A 23,727-nucleotide genomic window follows, 5' to 3' on the forward strand; every position below is an offset into this window, starting at 1 on the left:
CTTTCACATACTGGCAGTGTGTCCCTCACAAGCAGCGTCACCTCTTTAAGCCTTGGTCCTCCAGTCCAGTGGATAGGAATAAAAACTGCACCTACCATATATAATTATTGTGAGGATTAAGGAAAATAAAGTAGCAGAATGCCTGCAAGTAATGAACATTGAACAATGACAAATACTTAAAATACTTATGGGTGGGGGACTCACTTTAGAAAGCTTTTTCATTAGAAATTGTCTGTTTTTATTTCATTTTAATGAAGTAAACTCTGTTTACCTGAAAGAAAATGCTTCAGAGGACCCAGTCCCAAGCCACACCACCCTCTAATGCTCATTCCAACCTGTCACCTCAGCATCAGGTTGACACAGATGGAATATCATGTCCCCAATAGGGCCAGGGAAAGGAAGTGTTACTGTTCTTCCTCCCGTGAGGTGGGGGTTTTCACCATGGGAGTCTCTGGGCTCACACCTCCACAGAAGAGTTGCCCAGGAATTTGTCTGTTCCCTACAGGGAGTCCTGAACGCATTTCTCCTCAGCCCCTGTGACAAGCGACTGTCATCCTTGGTACTGAGGAGGCAAGGATGGTGGTGTTCCTCCCACCCTTCCCGTGAGGAAGCAAATGACAGCGAGGGATTTCATCACTCCCCCTCCTCATGGAGATGGGCTTCAAAGTGAACAGTTGGCATTCCTGTGGGGACAGGCCGTGTGCTCCCTGCAATAGGCCATCCCGGAGTGGGGCTGCTTCCTCCCTCACCTACGATCTGCCATCAGCAGCTGTTTCCGACAGGTGCTCGGGCTCTCCACGACAGATGGTGACCAAAATGGGCTTGTTGGCAGGTTTTACCACACGCCGCCCTCCCATCGCATACATTGATGTGTGTACAAACACACATCTGAGCACATGGCTTTGTTCTAAAGGCACCTGCCTTAGGTTTTCAGGTGGTGCCAGAGGGCTCATTCCAGAGGACGCACTTGGTCCCCAGGGTGTCCCCCTCAGCCTTAGCTCCTTCAGTATTTGGCCACCAGACTGTGAAGGTGGCTCATGCCTGGCTCCCTGGCACAGCTTTCTCCTTCCTCCATTCTGCAGCCACATGTCTCCTCTCTCCTCTCTGGTGTGTTTGCCCAGGAGCGTGGCTATTTTCCCAGGGCATCCATGACGGCTTTGGGCTCGGCCTGGATGACCCCCGCGAAGGCCAGGTGGCCACTGCTACGGTCACAGGACTCCAGATGCAGAGGCTGCACCACGCTTTGCCCCCACCATCTGTTTCCTGGAGTGTGGTCTTGTGTACATCGGACAAGGAGACCCACGGGGAGCAGGAGCTGCTTTACTCTTGATCCCAAATGTGCTGGGAGCCACGTCTTTGTGAAATAGCAAGACATGTCTGTGCCCCCCTGCCAGGGGGAAACAGGACCACTCGGCTCACCCTTGGGAGAAAGACAGGAGGGAAGAAGCGCATGTGTGTCCTTCAGAGGGCCCCTTTGCCTTCTGCAGACCCTGCACCTGTGCAGAGAGCTGCCCCGTAGTGACCCTGTACCCCCACCCCTAGAGGATTGGGGCATTACGAGGGCCGGCACCCAGCTTCGCCGCCCACAGCTTCGCAGCAGCCCCGCCTGCACTGTGTTTGGGCTGCTCATTCCAAACAGCTAACCAGCCAAGGCAACCAGATGAGGGTGACATCTGGCTTGAGACTGTTGCCAAGTCACTACTGTTCCATCCCTGGCAGGAAGGAGGTGAGCTCTTAGTGCCAGATTCTTAAAGAGAGAGAGAATAAAAATGTGTGTTCCACACCCCGCATAACATTTTTTTTCTTCTTTTTACCCTGATGCCTCAGCTGTCACTTTTCTCTCCCTAGAACTTGGACACCTAAGGACCCAATATCCATAACTATTCTAGAGCAGACTTTCACCACCTGATGGTGATTAAAGCATTGGAGTAAATGATGTGAATGGGGGCAGAGTGGTGAGGTTCAGAGGCAAACCCAGAGAAAATGCACACAGGTGTGCATTTGCACACACACGCTCACTCATATACATGTGCATGATGGATCATAAGGGACAGAGGGGTGACAGAGAGGAGCTGCTCACTGAATATTTTCCATGGGTAAGGCTCCCCACTGTCACTCCTTTTCTAGGGAACTGAATATAATCCAAATAAGAATAGGAACTAAGTACCGTGTTTCCTGCTCTTTCCCAGCATGGAGGAGAAATGGTAGTGATTTTCACTAAATCTGATTCTTTGTGGAGTGGCAGGCACAGCCTATGCACCAGGCTGGAGCCAGCAAGAGGGCTCATCCTGTGTGTCCGGGGGGACAGCGGAGAGGGAGTGTGTACATCCAGCAAGGGAAGTGGAGAGAAAGTCTAGCTGGCAGGCCAAGGATGGCATCCAACACTCCCAATGCTCCTGGCAACTTGTTAGCTGTAGGACATTGGGCTAGTGACTTAACCTCTCTGAGCCTCTGTTATTCATCTGGGAAATGAGAATAAGAGCCTCTTCAAGAACATTTTGTGGACTTCCAACAAACACCTCTTACCACACTTTTACAAGTGTGTAAAAGTATGGTAAGTACTTTTTACAAGTACAAAAGTATCCTTGTATTATATTACAAGGATAATATAAATTATCCTTATTTCAGGAACATCAGGCAGCAAATATGGGGCAGCATAGTCCAGGACACATTGGCATTATCTTTTCTGCAGTGGCCTCTATACATTGCATGCTAATCGGCAAGGCGTCTACTTTTCCCTCTTGGCATAAATTAAGCTGACAGCCTACTCCCAAACACACAATGTGTTATTTCTTCACATGTGAGCTATGTCTCCCTGCTCTGTGCTTGAGCCTTTGACTTCTTTGAGGCGTGCAGGGGTTTTCTTTCTCTTTTTGCAACCTCTTGTTTGGACCTACTTTTATGGCCAGCTGAGAACTCTTTGAAATATATCCAGGCTCCAGGCACCAAGGTGAGATTCATGCTGAGGATGGCCTTGAGTCTTGCCTTGCCAGATGTGACATTTTTTTTTTTTGTCATTTGTGAATGTGAAAAACAACAGTTCTATATTTCCCAATGTAGAGTTTGATGTAACACACCTGACTTCTCATGCACAGCCTTTCATCAGCTCCCCTTGGTCCATACTCAGGGTCGGGGATACATTTTAGGGTTGTGACATGAGTCGGCAAGAGCAGCTGAGGGCTTATAACAACAGTCCCTTCAAAGGCTGGTGATGGCTGGACCGGGAGAGTATCAATAAGGATGGGGTGGATTTGTGAACCATTCAGGATGACGCGTCAAGATTTGCTTAATAAATATGATTTGCTGTAAGACATCACAGAGGAGAAAGTTGATGATAACAATGAGACGTATAGCTTGGGGGATAGGTAGCTGACGATGTTACATACCAGGAGAGGGAACAGAAGATGAATAGCTTTGAGAGAGGGAGAATGAATGGCTCTAGTTTGGGATGTGCTGTGTCTGTGTTGGGGGGTGAGTGGCAGGATTCAGTAAGCAAGTAAAGAGAAAGGTCAGAAATATAGAGAGTGAGTCATCCATGGTTTAAACAACACAGTGCCTGGAGTATAGGATAATTTCTATTTTCATTAAAATTCTTACTCATTAAATTTATAATTTAATACCTATTCTGCATCCTATGATGATTGCATTCTGAATCCTGATCAGGCACCAATTCTGAGAGTTTTGTCAGGGATCACTTAAATCTGTAAGCTCCTCTGGCAATGCAAAGATTCTTTGAGTGGACTAATAGGATTGCAAAGAAGAACCAACAGATAGAAACTTCTTAGACTTTCAGTAAAAAGTAATGGACATGCTGACAAGGTTCAATACTCAATTCTAAGTTTGTTTCAAGGGTAATCATGAGATCAGGAGCACCATAGAAAATCTCTGTTGTCACAAACAAGGTACTAGCCTTACAGACAGCAAATGAAAGCCAGAGATAAATGGTCACCTCACTGGGAGAAATAGAAAAATCAAGGTACTCAGGATCATTAACTTGCACCTGTTTTATTTTATATCTTTACAGTGATATTCAAAGGGGACTATGTAGTCAGAGCATCCCAGTTTGTAGATGAAGCTAATCTCTTCCATCATATTGAAAGCAGATAATGTGAGTAAATATCCTATCATGAGCTAGGCATATTGTCACATAGTGGGCATAAAACACTATTTAGTCAGGAATGTGGGTCTAGTGAATAATTAAGAACATGGGCTCAGGAGTTGGACCGCCTGGGTTCAAATCCTGGCCCTCGCTTCTCTGTGCTGAGTGCCCTCCTCATAGAAATGAGTTGATAATACTACTTTCAGCAGAGGGGATGTTAGGAGGACTGCATGAGTAACACACGGGACAGTGCCCCAGAGAGTCAGTGCTCAAGAAATGCCAGCTCTTAGCTTGTTGCCATTTCTATCCCTTCCCCCGTATACATTCTATTCCTTGTCTTCCAGAAACCTGGCTTTCCCAGGATCTTAATAGACCTTGATCAAGACCTTTCTTCATGGAGCAAACCAAAGAAAGAAAGATTATCCTCCAAGGCCTGTGTCCAAGTTCTCTCCAGGGGCACTGCCAATCTCACCCACTGCTTGTAACTTGTGATAATCCTATGCAGACTGTGTGCTCACCCAGGGCCACCAGTTCTCTTGTCTGGGGAATCTGGGCTACAGGCTATGTCTTCCAAGTACCAAAAGTGTCCATGACATATGAAAGCTTGAGTTGCTCATTTGGTTGTGCCAGGAAAAAACAAGGAAGGGTAGAATGAGGCCACAGCTAATCAGGCTCTGGATTTCTCACCTTCTCAGGGCATAAAATCCCTGCACCTCAAGTTCCCACAGAATGACATTCCAAGGGCTCAAAAGGATCATAATCTTCAAAGATAACTACCACCATATAAGCTGTGCTACTAAAGTGGAAAAATTATGTCAAATATATAATCTCATCTATTCCTCACAACAGCACCAAGAAGTAGGTGTCTCATTCCCATTTTACAGAAGAGAAGGCCAAGCCTCAAGGTCATGTGGTTGGGTAGGGCCAAGACTAGAACTCAAACCCCTCTTGTTACCAATATCTGAATAACCAGATCTACTTGAGAACCTCTGGGGATACTGTAAGGGATTTTGGATACTTAGAGATATAAAGTGCTCTTTTAAATATATACCACCATTGTCTTAACTCCAGTTAACATGGATTTATATTGCCTTAACTGGAAAGCATGCCAATGATATTGTATTACCAAATTTAAGTTGTATAATTACCTTCTGTTCCTGCCACCTTCTCTTGAGGAAGTTCCAGTTCTTCCACTGGTTCTGAGCCTTGAAGAAAATTAAAACTGTGCTTTGGCAAAGAATACCCATAGCCTATTTTGGATTCTTTCTTTTTTATTTTCCCATTTCTTTCCTCCCTCCCCTCCTCCTTCACTCCCTTCCTTTTTTCTCTCAAAGAAAAAAAAAAAATCCTGACTGTACTTCATGGCTAAGAAGCTTAGACAGCCTGAATAGAGAGTCTTCATTAATCCAGACCCCTCCATCTTATCTGCACTCACATTTTCTGTGTCCCTTTGTTATTGCATTAGCAATTAGGGGAAATGAAGAGGCAAGAGTCCTCCAATGATGCCTCCTTAGAAGTTGAGATGATGTTGCCTGAAACCAGAAACTAAAACATGGCCATCACCTGCAGCTTCTAGGCCCCACACTGACAGTATCACAGGGAAACAGCTTTTTGCAGGCCGTTCTCCATTTACTCACACTGTGTCATTTTCAAGCTTTAGAGGAAACCAACAAAAGCTTCTTTTCTTTCTTTATTTAACATCATCGTTTATTCTCTACCATGTGAGGCTGGAAGCTAAAGCATTAAAGCAAAATATATCTTAAATGCATTTCTCCTTACAGCTTGTATTTTATTTTATAGCCCTATTTTTAGTTTCCTTTGATAATAAAAAAATTCCAATCATTTCATTCTTAGCCCTAGACAATACAGTGCGAGGTTATACATATTGCAGCCCCAGGGAGAATTTCTGCATGCAAGCTGGCCGGCCTGCTTGTAGTTGACAGATGTAACCTACTCCAGGGCAGAGAAAGTCTCAAGGGAGGCTTTAATTTCTTAATATTGAAATGAGCACAACTTTTATTGTCTTAATCAGTGAATAAAAAAACAATAAAGTTGCTAAGTCTCATTTTTTTAAACTCCGTATAAGAGGATTTTAAGAAACTGCAATAGCTTTTTAAGTTACTGTTGAAAGTCAGTTTTCTCTGTGTTCAAAAGATTCTTCTAGCAGTTCTGCAGATAGTCATGCTGCAGTTAAGTGAAATGTTTCTGAGCTGTTCTTTTTTTTTAAGGTTTATTTATGTATTTGAGAGAAAGAGAGAGAACACAAGAGGGAGGGGCAAAGGGAGAGAGGAGAGAGAATCTCAAGCAGACTGTGTGCCCAGCACAGAGCCCAGTATGGAACTCTATCTTACCACCCTGAGACCATGACTTGGACCAAAACCAAGAGTTGGTAGCTTAACCAACTGCCTCACCCAGGCACCCCTTTCTGAACTGATCTATAGACACCTCTTTTGGCAGGGAAGGGGTGTGTGCTAAGATGTGCACAGAGTGGTTGTACTTTGTCCTTGAAGAAACATGATTTGGCCTTCATCATGTTTCATGAGCTTGAAATACAGGAGTATCCATTTAAAATTATAGCAGAAATCTTAATGCAAACTATATTCTTTCAGGACATGTGCGGCTTTAGACATAGAGCTATATATTAAGGGATATTTCTGACTATGAATAAAGGAAGGATTTACTCATGATAATTAATGGCCTTTCTAAAGTCTATAAACATGATTCAACTCTTTGTATGAACAAATAATTTTACACACTAAAAGTTGAGGTATTACATGTAGCCATCCTTGTGTATTTATTAATCCAATTGAAAGCCATATTTCTTAAAACAGAAAGTTTCTCAATATGCTCTTCAATTGTGGTTCCCTAGTACTTTGTACAATTCTTTAATAGGAATACAGTAAGTGTTTCTTGAATTAAATCAAAAAGGTAAATTGCTTACAGAGCTGTATTTGTGGGAGGGGGGAGGGAGAGAGAGACAGAGATATTATGTATAATAGAAAACATTATGTTACAGATGTAGAGTCAAGATGCCCAATGGGAGCACACCAGAGTCTCAGGGCAGGGTAATGCATTTGAAATCAAAACAGAACTTGCAAATATATAGAATTCTCAAAATTTGACAAAAACAACAAACAAACCAATTAAAAAATGGGTAAAAAATTTGAACAGACACTAAGCCAAAAAAGATATATGGAAGGCAAATAAGAACATTAAAAGATGCTTAACATTATTAGTCATTAAGGAAATCAAACTATAACCACATTGAAAGACTACCCCATACCAGTTAGAATGACTATATTAAAAAATAACAGCAGTACCAAGTGCTGACGAGGATGCTGAGCAGCAGGAACTCTCCAGCATTGCAAAATGGTATAACCAGTTTGGAAAACCACTTGGAAATTTTTATCAAGTTTAATTTGCCATGTGACCCAGCAGCCTCACTTCTAGGTTTTTACTTAACAGAATTAAGACTTCTGTTCATTGCAAAACCTATTCTTGGATATTTATAGCAGCTTTATTCATGATAGCCCCAAACCAGGAACAACCCCAATATCCTTCAGTTGGTGAGTAATAATCAAACCACGGTATACATGTACCCTAGAAGGCCCTGATCTCTCATCTCTACCCACCTTGAAGCCTATGCAAGGAAAGAGGAAGAGAAGGCAGAGTGGCAAACTGCTGTGGCCATGAAGCTGCATTTGCTCCAAAACATACACACAGAGCCAAAGGGTAGAAGACCATTGCTTCACAGCATTCAAGGAACCCTGTGCCCAATCATTAGCTGGTTATTTGTTAACCAAGAAGAGATTTCAGTGGCCACACAAAGGGCTACACAGACTTTATAGAATTAGGCCAAGAACATCCCTAAGCAAATGAACTGCAGTCACAGTAACAGCAATAAACCAATGGGGACGGTAGTCCAATTTTCAGAGTTACCTAGTTTTTAAGAAAAAGGTATGAGATAAAGAAACATGAAAGTAAGACTTACTAGAACTTTAGATCAGCTATTAGAAATATGCTCAAAGAATTAAAGAAAACCACATCTAAAGAATTAAAGGAAAATACAAAGACAATGTCTCAACAAATAAAGACTGTCAAGGAGATAGAAATGATCAAAAAAGAAGGAATTAATAGAAATTCCAGAAATTCAAAGAAATTCAAAGGAACAGTAACTTAAATGAAAAAAAAATCACTAAAAGTAATTTCTAAAGGAGCAGAAGAAAGAATAAGCAAATGAAAATTCGTTGAGATTATCCAACCTGCGAAACAGAAATTAAAAAAAGAAAAGATGGCGACGGATCCCTCTGAGGCTGCACCACAGAACAACACAGTGTAAACTTTAAAGGGGTGAATCTGGGGATATGTGAACTACATCTCAATACAGCAGTTATCTGAGACACAGAATCACAATTCAGAGGATGCTCTGGACACGTGGCTCCAAGAGATAATCCAAGGTCATCTAGGGTGACTTCCTAGATGAACCTCATTTACAGTTGGGGGACTTGAGGCCCTGATGAGGGAAACAAGCTACCCCATGCCTGTAATGGAACAGGCATGAATTTCTTTACCTGTACCACAGCTCTAGTGACCAGCCAGACTATCCTAGGTTTAGCACTGACAGTTCCACATCCTGAGCAGCCCCTTTGCCCTGGGCAAATGGGGACAGTTGGCTACTCTGCCTGCAGTTCAAATGGGGAATGAACCTTCTTTCCTGCAGCTCTGAATCACTGACGTCGTACATAAATGAGAAATGGTGGCATTCAGAAAAGTTCCTTTACCTTGCTGAATTCAATGTTCTAAACTTACGCAGCTGGCATTTTCCTTTAAGTTCTTTTCTATTCAACCTTTGGAATGAAGGATCTTTCCTTTTAATGAAATCTGCATTTCATCCCCAAGGTGAAAACCAGTGTCCTTGGCTTCCTCTGCAAAGTGACAAGTGGATTCTTTTGTATACTAAATGCTAAGAAGATAGGAAAAAGAGAGGTTGTAGTTAATTGATTTTAGATATGAAAAAATAGATTATAACTCCTTAGAGATATATAGAGGAGAGAGAGAGAGAGAGAGAGAGAGAGAGAGATCCCTTTCCTATAAAACTAAAAGCCATGAAAGTAAAACTCCTATAGGAAAAGTCATTTGAATTCCTTTTTCAAAACCAGCAGACCTCAAAGAGATCAAATGAAGAGAAAGCAGCAGTCCTTGAGTGTGTGATTGATGTAAGTCATCTTGTGGTTGGAGGAAGCGCTGCTTTAGCTGGAGCAAGTGGACAGTGGCCCAGTTCAGCCATACAACCCCGAGTTGTTGCCCCAGGTCTGAAACTAAACTCTCCAGCTCAGCCTTTTTCCTTTCCAGGCTGCAGCCACAGCCCAGCCCTACCCAGCCTGGTGGGGTTCCATCTTTCGGCACAAAACAGAGAAGAAGAAAGGACCCAATTTTCTCTTGTACCCAGGAAATGGTGCTTGGAGTTTGTAAGATACGAGGCCATAAAGGATGACAACTAATGGGACAATGAGCAATTGCTGTCCCCTCCCCCAGCATCTCCACCTTGGCTCATCGGGTCTTCAAGACATTGTGGCAGGCAAGCAGGTGAACCTCAGAGGCATCTGCCAGCTTTGCCTGGGTTCAAGTGGTTCCTTTAATTTTGTAAAGTGCCTCTATACGTCACTATGATTGCGGGGCAGAGATGAGCAGAAAGGGTGCACCGAGTTACCTTAAGTGGGAACAAAGAGGAAAAAAGGACCATAACCTGCCTCCAAAGGCCAGTCTTTCATCTCTTCCTGCTGTTCAGCCTTCCCACCCCACCTCTCCAGGCCTTTCAGCCAATTCCCAATTCCACATCTGCCTCCTTCAGGACCCACCTTCCCACCTGGATTAATCTTTCCTGCCTCCATGTGTTCAAGCACAGTCCCTCTGCCTGGCATGTACATGAATGTCCTGTCTCTTCTGGCAGGATTTTGACATCCCCTCAGATGGACAATGGTCCTCTTCATTCCCCAGCATGTGGGCGCAGCTCCCACCTTGTCACATTTTAGCTGTCATGCCACACTCTCAGGCAGTCACATCCTCATCATATAACCTAACTCCATCTCTGAACCACAGACTCATTGCAGAGAGGTTTGTCTTCTTCAGTCTTACACCACTCCCAACACCTAAAGCAGTGCCTGCTGCATGGTAGGCATGTACGTTGTAATGGCTCATATATGCATCACCTCCCACTCTAGGGAGAGGTACCCCAGACCACCTGTATTATGCCTAATGCCTAGCAAGTCCATGGCACATAGTAAGTGCCCCACAATTATTGCTGAATTTAATTAAGTGGAGTTAGAAAATTAAAAACATATTTGCAGAGGAGTGACCAGCCTACACGGAGCTATGCCTGCCTTCCATGACTCTTCAGCATCATACCCCACACCAGGGAAAACCAGGCACCTGTAATAGAGGAAATAAAATATTCTGTGCAGGGACTCTCCTCCAGATTGAAATTGTCCTCATGCCAGGATCTGTGGTGATGGAGCCACTACCACTAGCTGGTACTGCTGGATACTGGCTGAAAGGGAAAATGCTGGCACTGGACAACTTCTGCCCAGGAACGACATAGGTCCCACCTGCTCACAGCCTGACCAGAGCAGGTCACATGGACAACCTGACATTCAAGAGGGAGGGGAGGGGATGTTGGTGATCACTAATACAGTCTGCCATGCTTGTCTGCTAGAGAACAACTTCTCAAGTTCTAATGTGCATGTGGGTCACTTGGGGATAATTTTAAAATGTAGATCCTGATTAAGTAGCTCTGAGGAAAGGGCCTGATTTTGCATTTCCAACAAACTACAGGCCCATTGTCCACACTCTGAGGAGCAAGGGTAAAGCTGGCCATACTGAGCTCTTGTTTTCCCTTTCCCAGCAGAGACAAAATTCAGCTTGTACCTCTGTCATTTTGTGTTACAAACCAGGGAAAATATCCTTACTGGTTAAAAGACACTTGTGATTTACCTTGAGGGTGAGGGGGGACACAGAGAAGTAGATAATGAAAGCCATTAACCGCTCCACACAACTGCAGTGTCCAGAGAAGGACAGAGCCCAGGGATGCTGTAGCTGTCCTAAGAAGGCCAAAGTCATTCTAGCTAGAGGCCACCATTTGCATACGCAGGTTTTGTAAATGGACCAAATTAGATCTAATTGAGTCACCTTCTTTCTACTTTGCCTCCTTAGTTTCACAGGAAGTGTCAGTGCAGCTCTGATTGGGCCTTAGGAAGACTCTTGCATCTTTGAGCACTCACCTTGTCAATGTCACATCCTTGTTCCAAGAGATCATCCGTGAGCCCTGACTTGTCTCCCTTGCATATGGTAACAGTCACTGATTGACTTACAGGGGTGAGTCCGTGGTGCCAGAGCCTGCAGCCCTCTTGTTTCAGGGTCCTCTATGGTGTGGAACATGAGGAGCCCATCTCTCTCCTCTTTGTGGCCTAACCACTATGAGCAGGGGTAAACCTCTCCCCACACACCTGCAGTTTTGTGGGTGCTCTGTGCTGTCCTGAACCAGAAACACATGAGTCTCTGCTCAGCTTGGAATAGATGGTGTTTTTCTTTCTAGTGGTTTTATTTAAAAGCCATGCCAGTCATTTTGCATCCCTTCCCAGAAGTTTTGATTGATGGCAATCTGGTCAGTTAGAAGCTGCCAATGGAATAAAACTGCTGACTTGGGCATTGGCATTGGTGGAGCTTGTTAAGCCTGCACTGTGTGTGTGTGTGTGTGTGTGTGTGTGTGTGTGTGTGTGTGTGTGTTTGCAGGATGGAAACATAGCACGAGATTTGATGGAATTGAATCTGGAAAGAACTGACGGGGTCTCAGTTCAGAAAGCAGGAACCAAGGAGGGGGCTATGCCTTGTCCCTGCTCCCTGCTGCCACTAGAGGGCAGAATGAAGAATAGAATCCAGATCCCTTGTATTTGCTTGGGTCAGACCTAACTAGGCTTTATAAAATATGAATTGAATGAGGTTTGAACCACAATTACCTTTCCTGGTGACTTTCTCATTAGCAACACAGCCATTTCTCAATGGACCTTCAAGCTATGATTGAAATTAAGGACATCCGTCTTGAAAATGTTCATCACTGATTGGATAGACTTGCATGTTTCTAGAGTACCATGGATGGGCAGGTACCATGATGACTTTGGATTTGGTGGCCCCATCTAAAGGTTCTAAATATGGGGCTCATGGTTAGATCCAAAGGGTCATAGAATCCTTTGAATTATAAGCAAATATTTGATTGTGAGTTTATGTGGAGTGTCCATAGTGTTTATTGGATTCTCAAATGAATCCATGACCCTCTAAGATTTTAAGAGCCACTAGTACAAATGCAAGTTTTTTTTGTTTTTGTTTTTGTTTTGTTTTTTTGTTTTGTTTTGTTCTGGTTTTTTTTTTTTTTTACAGGGATACATTTTCTGGAAAGTGAAAGGTGTCTATAGGTTACTCCATCTTAGGTGGGGTTGAATGTATATCACACAGCATCTTCACGTGCACTTGTAAACAAGTGCACGTGATATACACGTGATACAATATTTGTATACACATGCATATGAGTGCACACTCACAATCCTAAATATGCACACACACCTCTCCCACACACATGTGCACATACACACATGCGTTAGTGCCTCTAGAGCCTATGTTCTCTCCTCCCTCCTGCCCTGCTGTGTAGAATTCCAATACATGGTCCTTGGTGGATTCATATTGACTGTTTCTACCTCAGACATGCTGCAGAACAGGACAGACTGGGCTCTTTGGGGTCTCACTTCTACGTTCCCAAATTCAGGGGACAATATGTATGTGGGAAGGAGCATAGAATCCAGAGCCAGATGGACATGTATTCTTGTCTTAGACTCACAACTCACAGTCTAGGCACATGAGCATTAGAAAAATCGATATGGAGCCTGGCACTTAAAACACAAACTCTGGGGATCCCTGGGTGGCGCAGCGGTTTGGCGCCTGCCTTTGGCCCAGGGCGCGATCCTGGAGACCCGGGATCGAGTCCCACATCGGGCTCCCAGTGCATGGAGCCTGCTTCTCCCTCTGCCTATGTCTCTGCCTCTCTCTCTCTGTGTGTGTGTGTGACTATCATAAATAAATAAAAAAATAAAAATTTAAAAAACACAAACTCTGCTTTCCTGACACTTTGAGTAGGTCTTCTGTCATTTCTTGGGATCAGATGATGTTTGAAAAGTTTGTAGAATTTGCTATTTGGAGGACCTCTGTCCTTCTGAGTGGATGGGAGTCTCCCTCTCTATTAAGTGGCCTTAGAGGAGATCTCTGTGTTAGTTTTCCATCTTTAAAATGCCGTCATTGGCACATGGGATCAGTTGAGGTGAGACAAGAAAAAGAGTAACCGAACCACATGTTTGGAGCAAGTATTTTCACTGTTGTACTCTTCGGGCACTTCTTTGGAGCAGTTTACCATCCTAACAAGAGGCTACTGACGCAAGCAGGCCAGGATGTATCTAAGTAACTGTTGTGGGATGCGCTCGTCATGCAGCAAAATCTATTATTTGACAACTAAAAATATATTATTTGACAACTAAAAAAACAATGGGAAGCAACCCAAGTTTCACTGATGAATATGAATGGATAAACAAAATGTGGTCTGTACATGTCACGGCGTGTTATTCAGCCTTAAAAAGGAAGGAACTTCAACACAGGCTACAACATGGATGAACCTGAGGGAAATAAGCCAGTCACACAAAGACAAATACTGTGTGACTCCACTTACATGAGGTGACTAGAGTGATTGGACTCATAGAGACAGAGAGTACAATGGGGCTGCCAGGAACTATGGGATGGGAGGAATGGACAGTTATTATTTAATGGGTAGGGTTTTAGTTTTGCAAGATGAACAGTTCTAGGGATTAGTTGTCCAACAATGTGAGTGTATTTAACACCTAAAAATGGCTAAGATGGAAAATTTGAGGTTACATGTATTTTACCATGAGTTAGAATACAAAAGTCAGTGAGATGACCTGAGAAATCTACATCATACATTTTGAGTTCTGGGGTTGTGAGCAGGGTGGGGAGAGAGTATGAGACCAACATAAGATGATCCATGTTTAGAACTCTCTTGGAAGGGGCACCTGGGTGGCCCAGGGTTGACCATCTGCCTTTAGCTCAGGGCATGATCCTGGGGTCCTGGGATTGAGTCCTGCATCGGGGTCCCCGCAGGGAGTCTGCTTCTCCCTCTGCCTGTGTCTCTGACTCTCTGTGTCTCTCATGAATAAATAAAATAAAATATTTTTTAAGAAAGGACTCTTTTGGAAGTTTTGAAATAATAAATATCCCTCTCTAAGAGAAAGGTACATCTTTATCTGGCCACCTGGGACAGTGTGCCTGACTGGCAATAATGGAAATGGTCAAGAACAGAGATTCTAGTCCTATCTCTGTGGCTTACTAGCAAGCGGCTTTAGACAAGCCTCCTTCACTGTCCTGCCCTGGGCATTAAGAATAAAAATTCCTCTCTCTTATGGTTAATGAAAGCCTCACATGGACTAGAGCGTGTGAGGAAGTCCTTTGGAGACACTGCAACTCAGGACAAATGCAAGGGTTGGCATTAGTGCTGGCCTCCCTGCCTTGGCACACTCCTAACCCGATCTGTTGATGCTCTACCAAAGCCTGTGTTGCTGTGACCGCCAGGCTGTGCTTTTTCAGGATGCAACAAGAGTCATTTCCATGCAATATGTTGAGTATTCTTGGGCACTCAGAAAATCTCAGTGAAGCTAATAATAAGCTTGTTAGCAGGTTACAGTAAGCAGAACGGTCATGTGCTCATTAATTTTATTAAAAGAAAGGCTTCCTGCCTGTAGCTCTGGAAAGATGAGTCGGGCTCAGGGCATTCCTGCTGACAGAACATCTGTGAGGGAATGGCCTGGCAACTTCCTTGGGCATTTGTGCTGTTTGGCAATGGGGGTGGGGGCTGGGGACACCTGTTGGGACAGGGAGCTCTGTCATAGCTTATTGATGGCCATCTCCTTTTCTTGCCCCACAGAGGTCAGCTGCACAGCTGTAGAAACAGGGAGTACTTGGAGGGTGTACGTGGAGACCTGTTTTAGGAGGGCGGGGTGGGTGGGCTAGCTTCCCTCCAGCATGGGGGCTGATGGCAAAGGAAGCCAGTGCTGTCATGTAGTTAAAATATGCCAGAGTGCCATGCACTTTCTCTGCCTTTTTGGGGATCTTCATAATGAGCAGTGAGCTCATTGCACCCATTTTATGGGTAGAAAATCTGCATCTAGTAAGAACAGGATAAAAGAATAAAAGCACAGGGCACTTTCTGGGGCCATCTAAGAAAAAGGTGAAGTAAGAATCTGTGAGAAAAGCATGACTGGTCAATTTTATTTAGGTGACCTTCCAGAGATTTCCTGGTCCAGATGTCACAGTGATGTGGTGTGATTATTTTAGTTAGGTCCCACTTCTGTCCAAAAAAATCAACAAGAAAAAATAATGCCACAAACAAGAAGCTTTGAATAATCATATTGAAGTCAACAAGAGTAGGAGACAGAAAAATGAAGGGTAGGGGAGTGAGGCCCAGATCATTCCTTCCTCTGGAGCTGGTCCTGGGTGGGGAACCTAGCAGAGGGGGTATGCAGGCCTGGCTTTCCATGTGATAGTGGGGACTGAGCTCTGGAGCCCAGGGAGGGGAAGGACTAGTAAACCCTGGGGTTTGACCAGTGAGAGAATAGATTACCTTATAGTGGAGTTTTCTTTCTTTCTTTTTTTTTTTTTTTTGTATTTGAGTACAGTAGACACACAATGTTAGTTATATTAGAGTTATATTAGTTTCAGGTGTAAGACATAGTCATTCAATAAGTTTATACATTATGCTGCACTGATCACACGTGTTGCTACCATATATCTCCATACAGTGCATTACAGCATCATTTGCTATATTCCCTATGCTGTGCCTTTTGTGCCTGGGCCTTACTCATTCTGTAACTGCCAGCCTATATCTCTCATAGCCCTCCCCACAGTTTGCCCAGCCTCCCATCCCTCTCCCCTCTGGCAACCTTCAGTTTATACCCTGTGTTTATAGGTCTGATTCTGCTTTTTGTTTGTTCGTTTTTTTTGAAATTCCACATATGAGTGAAATCATGTGATATTTCTCTTTTTCTGAGTTCACTTAGCATTATACTTTCCAGGTCCATGCAAGTGCTCACAAATGACATGATCTCATCCATTTTTTTTATGACCGCATAATACTCCATTGTGTGTGTGTGTGTGTGTGTTTGTACCACATCTTCCTTATCCATTTCTCTGTTGATAGGATGCTTAGATTGCTTCTATATCTTGACTATTGTAAATAATGCTGCAATAAACATAGGGGTGCCTGCATCGTTTATTGTTTAGTTTTCCTTGGGTAAATACCAATAATGGAATTATATAGTATTTTTGGTTTTAATTTTTTTGAGGAACTTCCATGCCGTTTTCCACAGTGACTGCACCAATTTAAATTCCCATCAACAGTGCACACACAAAGGGGTTCCTTTTTCTCTACATCCTTGCCAACATTGTTATTTCTTTTTTCTTTCTTTTTTTTTTTTTAGCCATTCTGACAAATATAAGGAGATATCTCATTGTGATTTTCACTTGAATTTCCCTAGTGATGAACATCTTTTCATGTGTGTGTTGACCATCTGTATGTCTTCTTTGGAGAAATGTCTGTTTGTGTCTTCTGCCCTTTTTTAAATTGGATTATTTGTTTTTATGGTGTTGAGTTGTATAAGTTCTTTATATGTTTTAGATATTAACCCCTTATGAAACTAGGCCACTTTCCAACACTATACACAAAAAGAAACTCAAAATAGATTAAAGACCTAAGGGTGAGATCTGAAAGCATAGCAGAGGTTTGAGCCAAGCTGGTGGTCCCTTTGACCATGCAAGTCCTTGGTGACCTGCACTCATTTCCTATACCACAGGGTAACTCACTAGAGCCTGAAGGAAGAGCACAATATTCTAGGGTGGCATCACCCTGGTGTTGGAGGCAGGTCCCCCTAGCCTGAGGGCCTCTCAGGGATTCAATCTGCCAGGACTTCTGTGCTTCAGACCAGAGCATTTGCTGCAGCTGCTTTCAACTCTCTATCTGCTGTGATTTTCCTATGGGCAACCCACTTTCATGGGTACAGCCTCCTTTTTATAAGATACCAGAAAACTTTGTAAGTAATGTGATTCATCCTTTCTATAATCAGAAATGGTACACCATCGACATGGGCCCCCTCATAGACAGTGGGAAGAGACCACACAGGTTGTGGCTTATGTGCCGCCCAAATTTTGCTGTCCCGACACTCCCTTCTCTCCCACTATAGGGGGCCAGAAAGCTGCAGCAATGCTTGGATTGGGATAGCTCTCCATCTGCCCTAATTCATTGAGGAAAAGTAAGTTACTCAAAAACATTGATACATTAGCCATTATTGGTAACAAATTACCTACGACACCCATAACTGATTGGGGCACCTGGTTAGGTGATACTATGGGAGAAGACAGGTTCAACCCACCAGCACCATAGATCCAAAATGACCAGTGGACCTTGGGGGCCAGAGGGATCATCTATAACCTAGGTCTTCACCTCTCACTTCCTATAGCTCTTCCATCCCCCCCTTACCACTCCCTTATTCCCTTCCCCAGAAGAGTAAACAGGCTTTTTCAGGAACTGTCAGAGATACTGAAGTCATTCTTTTATACAAGATGATTGGTCCTCCCTCCACGGACACAACCACTGCAGTGCCACAGTCTAAAGAGTAAACCTACCTATGAAATTGGCCAGGGGTCTGTGACCAGGACAGTGACAACCTGAGCTCCCTGGTACCCAAGCTCCCTCTTGATGTTCCTTCCCAGGAGCCCAAGGAGGTGCTTGGGCTTGAGGCAACAGGAGGGACCCAAGTGGAAACCCCTAAGGTGAGAATCCCCAAGAGATCCCCAAGACTCAACTGTTTTTTATTCATTCATTCATTTATTATATATCAAGCATTGAAATAAGGTAGAGAAACAAGACAGTCCATACTCTCAAGGAGCACATGATCTATTGCATGATGTATTGCAAGAAGGGAGAGGGACTGGCTTAGAGAAACAAAGGACAATTGTTATGCGGTGTCACAAGTGCTAAAAGGGATAGCCCTTCTGTGGGAGCCTGGAAGATGGAGTCATTTCAGCTTTTTAGACTCAGGAAAGGTTTTATAGAGGTGGGGACATTTGATCTTAATGCTGAGAGATGGGTAATAGCTCATGTGATAGGGAAGAGAAGAAAGAGCATTCCAAGGAGGTTGTGTGCAAGGGAATGTTCAGGAAATGTATAAAATTTAACATGACCCAGAAAAACAGTTCTCAGAGAGGAAGGGAAAGAAAAGAGTTGGCAAAAGATGAAGGACATGAGGCTGAGGAGGTGGAGTGGAAGCCAGCATGGAAGGGCCAGTGGATTCTCCTATGGGATGAAGGGAGGATTCACTGAATTCTTGGTTTAAGGAAGTGTCACGACCAGCACTCACTCTCCCAGCTCCTGGGGGCAATAATCAGTTCTAGTCCTGAGTTCTATTCTCCTAACCCTTTAGCTTAAACAATGCAGTGGAAGCATTGGGGTGAAAGAGCAAAGGGGCCTAGCAAAGCCCACTGTCACCGACCAGGTCTGAAACAGACAGGTCCCAGGATCCCCAGCACTGCGTGCAGCCCTGTGTGTCTGGTGATACCTCTCCAGGAAACAGGCCTTGGGAGGCTGAGGACACTGACCTACCTCCACAGTATTGGGAGTGAGAAAGCAGAGGTGTGGTATGTGAGGAATGAGGGAAACCAGACACTAGTTATGATTTTTGGTTTCCTGCTCCCTTTTCTTTTGCATCTAGTTTCTTTCATGTGTTTTTGTACCTCCCTCCTCAGTTTTAGAGCGAGGGTTAAAGACAGCCACAGCCCTGTGCTCAGGGATGGATGGCTTCTGCCTGAGTGCATCCAGAGAGACAGGCCAGCCCGGTGCAGAGGGGGTGATGTTGACCCTAGACCCACTGGTGCCACCAGATGTCTCCCACCCCAACAAGAATAAGCCAAAATATCCCAGCTTAACTGGAGTGCAGGAGGGCAGCTTGGAGCTGTCCTGTGGGTTTTCATCACTGTTTCATCTTGGTTTTTCCTCTCAAATAAAAGTGAAGTGTCTGCCATCTTGTGGTAGAGGTCTGGTACTGCCTGGGCCCCCACAGTCACCTTCCCACTGCTCCCTAAAAGGGATGCTGCCCCGCTGAGGTGGGAGCTGGTGTGGAGAGGAGGAGGGAGCCTGGGCAGCAGTGCTCACCAGCACTGGCCTCTCTGCCTCGGAGAATAAGCTTCTGGAGTCAGTAGCTGTGAACTCCAGGACCTCAGGAAGGGTATCCTTGGTTGTACAAGGACAGCCATTTGTGAAAGAGAAATAGGGTGAGTAGTGTGTGAGGAGGTCATCCTCAGAGAGGACAGAGCCTAGATGGGGATGAGGCAAGTGAGTGGAGCCTGGGAGCTGGGTCCTGGCCCTGAGGTTGAGAGAGAAAAGGGCAGAGGATCTCAATAGTGGGCAAGCTCCTGTGCAGTGGGCCATAGCCAGGAAGCTTCCAAGGTAAAAATATGAGAGCCCATCAGAATATAGGAAACTCACATCAGCATACAGGCAGTATCTCGGTGAAGGACCAGAGGGGAGCATCACTCCATACGTGATGTCTGAAACAGTGTGAAAGGATGAGCTCTCTGAGGGCAATCACATGTACATGATATTACTGGGCTCCTGACCAGTGAGGGTATCAACTCCACTTGTAAATTGGATCCCTTTAACTTGGTATTTGAATGAAGCTACTAGAAACAGATATTATTTTAAATCAGTCCTAGAAGCTCTTCACCTCTATCACCTTGGGCCGGGAAAGTCAAGTCGTGACCTTCCATCCTTTCTTTCTACAAGCTCTCAAAGTACTGTCTGAAGCAGCCAGCACACCACATGGACCTCATCCTTATCATCTTTACCAGAATAGTCCATTGCCATAGCCCCCTGGTGTCCCAGAGCCTTTCTACAGTGGACACTTCCTCACGGGCAAATGCTAGCTGTAATTTAAGTGACTGCTGACTACACACCATGGGCACTGACCCATTTGCCACTCACAGTGAGGCCATTTTTAAAAAGATTTTATTTATTTATTCATGAGAAACAGAGAGGCAGAGACATAGGGGCAGAGGGGAAACAGGCTCCCTGTGGGGAACCTGATGCAAGACTCGATCCCAGGACACCAAATCACACCCTGAGATGAAGGCAGATGCTGAACCACTGACCACCCAGGTGCCCAGTGAGGCCTTGCTAACTCTAAATCTGACCAGGCCAGGTAACCATTCCGGACTCTCATTCTCACTGAGGTCTTGGTTCCTAAAAACAATTCTGGAACCCACTCCTGTGTCAGCTGGAGTTCAGTCATAGAAACAGAGCGTTCGAGGTATTTCAAGCAGGAGGGTGGATTTTACAAAGGGAATTTGATGCTTTCAAGAACCATTAGAAAGGCTGTCTGAATGAAGGTCAGGCTAAAGCACCAACATTTCAGGATATGAAGCAGTTAACAGAAATTGCTAGAAATCATTGCCGGTGGCTTTGCCTGAAGCACCACCGTCAGTGACTGTTGGGAGGAGCTAGCAGAGTCCCGGTCTGCCCTTTGGAGATACCTGTGCCCATCCTCATGGCTGCACCTTACAAATAATGGCTTCCCTTCTGCCAAATTTCACGTGTGCTTCTCTCATTGGTGGAATCTGCAGTGGAGTGCTGCTGGCAGTAGAATCTGGGAAATGTAGTTTCCAAGCTTCCAGCTTCTGCGGTATCAGGGCAAGTTGAGAATGTCAGGGATCAAGGCACAATCTCTGACACACGTTTTTAAATACGGGTGATAATAATAGTACTTCCTTCATATGGCTGTTGTGAGGCTAAAATTAACACTGTGAAGTCTCTGCACAGAGTGTGGCATATGGTAAGCCCTCGATAATTGCTCGTTTACAAAAAATTGTCAAAACTGAAGTCAGAATGGCTCCTCGTTCTCATTTCTAACCCCTGTAAGGAAACTGGCTGCTTCCGAGCTGCGGGGTCCAACCGCCCGCCTTGGCGAGGATCCTGTCCCTTGCCATCCTGGGCCAAATGGCGTCAGATCCTCAGTCTGCCTCATTCTGGCTCAGAGGGCTGGATGGAGCCTCAGGAAGAAGGGAGAAAGTTCTCAGGGAAGAACTGCAGCAGTGAATCATGCTGAATGTTAATACTGGAGTGCCCCCCGCTCTGCCGAGGGAAGGACTGCAGCTCAGATGGTCCGACAGATAGTCAAAAAGACTGCTCAGATCCCTAATGCAAGCACAAGTCAGGGCTCTGCATTGCTCTTCCATCCCAAGAGGAATTCACAAACCCACGGTCGAGTCTCTGTAGCCTTGTGCCCAAATGCTCCGGGCAGCCTGGAAGGATAAAGAATTAGGGCACAGCTGAAATCCAAAAGGGAAAGGAAACGGGCTAAGATCCATGGGGAACAATGTCTATTTCTTAATCTGTCTCCTGCCCCAAATAGCTCTGCTTCCTCCCCCACTTGTGTTTATGTGTCTGTTTCTTTCCCTGGCAGCAGATGCCACCAGGCCTTAAAGTAGGTCACAGAGGGCACTGAGGAGCCTGAGCAGGCCCTCAGGCCATGTCCTCCCCTTACCTCACTCCCTGGGCTCCGGGGCTCCCGGGCGGCCCCGAGCTCACCAAGGCACCCCTGTAGGGCCCGTGCTCCCTAGAATCATTACAAGTGGAGGTTCCTCCGTCCAGCTTGTGAGCGGGCTGGGGGTTCTGTTCTGAGCTGGCCACCGAGGGGACAGCACTGGGCTGGGCCGCAGCCCTCCCTGCCAATCTGCCCCTGCCCCTCCATCCCCTCCTACCACAGCCCTGCCTGAGTGCCCTCAGGGAGGCCCGTTCTGCCCAGGGCAGCCAGGGAGCCACACGGCCCTGCTGTTTTCTCCTGGGAAGCACTGGGGTCTTTCCACACAGACCCACAGCACCCAAACTAGGGCTCCCAGACCACACTGGGCAGGGGTGCACCAGTGGTGGTGCAAATTACAGAGGCAGAAAACAGGATTTCTGACCCCAGTCACCTGAGGCCCAGGGAGGTAGGAGCATGCCCAGAATAACCCAACTTGTTAGCGGTAGAGCCCAGGCCCATCAGGATCCACTGAGCACCCAAACCACCCATATCTGCCTCCCTCACAGCCTGACCCCCATCTGTCCTTCAGGACCTCTCTGCCCAGCATCCAATCCTCATGGCTCCTTTCTCTCCACAGGTTCTTTCAGAGCACGGCTATGGCCTGATCACGACCGACATCCGGGAGGGACAAGCTTTCTACTACGCAGAGGATTACCACCAGCAGTACCTGAGCAAGAACCCCGACGGATACTGTGGCCTCGGGGGCACCGGAGTGTCCTGTCCGCTTGGTATTAAAAAGTAATGTCTCCCCATGTGGTCAGCCCTTGAAGTCACAACAAAAATGCTTTCAACAAATTGGGCAATGATTTTGTGGTTCAGGTCACTGGCTTTTTGGAAGTGCACAAAGTGCAAAGGCATTCATGAAAATCTGGTTTAATGAGCTATAATTACATGAAGTGGAATGGCGAGTTGATAACCTGGAGTTTATCTTCTAATAAGTTATGCTGGGAGTCGAGCTGTGACATTGTTTGGATCGCTTAGGGTCTGAATGAGGATAATGGATATGCTGTGCTCCCCCTTCGTGGGCCTGAGTACCTGCCATGGAAGCTAGGGAAGGGGGCTGGGAGACTGTTGGAGAGGGTGAGGCATGGTGGACATCCTAACTGTGCCCTGTCCTGCCTCTCATGCCCTCCTGCCCTCCAGTGCCTTAAAGTATGCAGACATTTAGAGCCTCAATGAATCATTCACTGCAACACTTTGCTCTACTAATCCTCTGTGTGCAAGGGGCTTTCTCTCCTTTTTGGCCCTCCTGTGGCAGAGAAAAGATGAGTTAGCTTGATGAATTCTAATGCTTTGCTTACAGCTTTGAGAAATGCTTGTTCTAATAAAAAAAAAAATCTGCAGTCTAATACAACCTGCCTCATGTCTCATGTCTTTTACTTTTTAGGCAGGATGTTTCTAAGGATTGTAAAATAAAAGCCTCGCGATGACTGCCCCCCAAATGGAAAATATGATTGAAATGTTTGGAAAGCATGTACACCTCTAGCTCCTTGATCTTTGGTGATAATAGCTTTTTTCCAGAACCCTGTTAAGCTGCCACATCCTGTACTATTCTAATTAGAACAGACGTGTGCATCCCTGCCCTTAAGAGTCTTTATATTCAAGATAAGGGGTGGGAACATAAACAATAAACATGCAATCACATGAACAAATAAGATGATCACAGGTCCTGACAAGTGAGAGGAAGATGATAAATAGTATAGGGTAAGTTGTGTCTAGGGGCTGTGGAGTTACCTACAGAGAGGTTTGGGCCACATAGGTCAGGGCAGGCCTCTGGGTCTGGAGAAACAAGTAACCTGAATGATGCAAAGGAGAAATACAAACATAAGGGAGGAGCACAGAGCTTTGGAGGCAGGAGACAGATAAAGAAATACATTGTTCCCCATGGATTCTGCG

At 45.2% G+C, this 23,727-nt stretch overlaps 1 protein-coding gene across 4 annotated transcripts in view; it reads left to right on the top strand.

Annotated features, from left to right (window-relative positions):
- Positions 1-23,201, top strand: part of MSRA (methionine sulfoxide reductase A) — a 423,682-nt gene extending 400,481 nt beyond the window's left edge. For 2 of the 4 annotated variants that reach the window (XM_055299893.1, XM_055299895.1), the window contains exon 6: positions 22,409-23,200. In XM_055299893.1, the coding sequence (XP_055155868.1) occupies positions 22,409-22,573 (165 nt within the window). In that variant the 3' untranslated portion in view covers positions 22,574-23,200. Of the gene's footprint in view, positions 1-22,408 lie in introns of all 4 variants that reach the window. The other 2 variants (XM_055299897.1, XM_055299894.1) reach the window with 2 other exon arrangements.
- The last annotated feature ends 526 nt before the right edge of the window (positions 23,202-23,727 follow it).

Source organism: Nyctereutes procyonoides, unplaced genomic scaffold (genome assembly GCF_905146905.1).
Source record: "Nyctereutes procyonoides isolate TBG_1078 unplaced genomic scaffold, NYPRO_anot_genome, whole genome shotgun sequence".
NCBI lineage: Eukaryota > Metazoa > Chordata > Mammalia > Carnivora > Canidae > Nyctereutes > Nyctereutes procyonoides.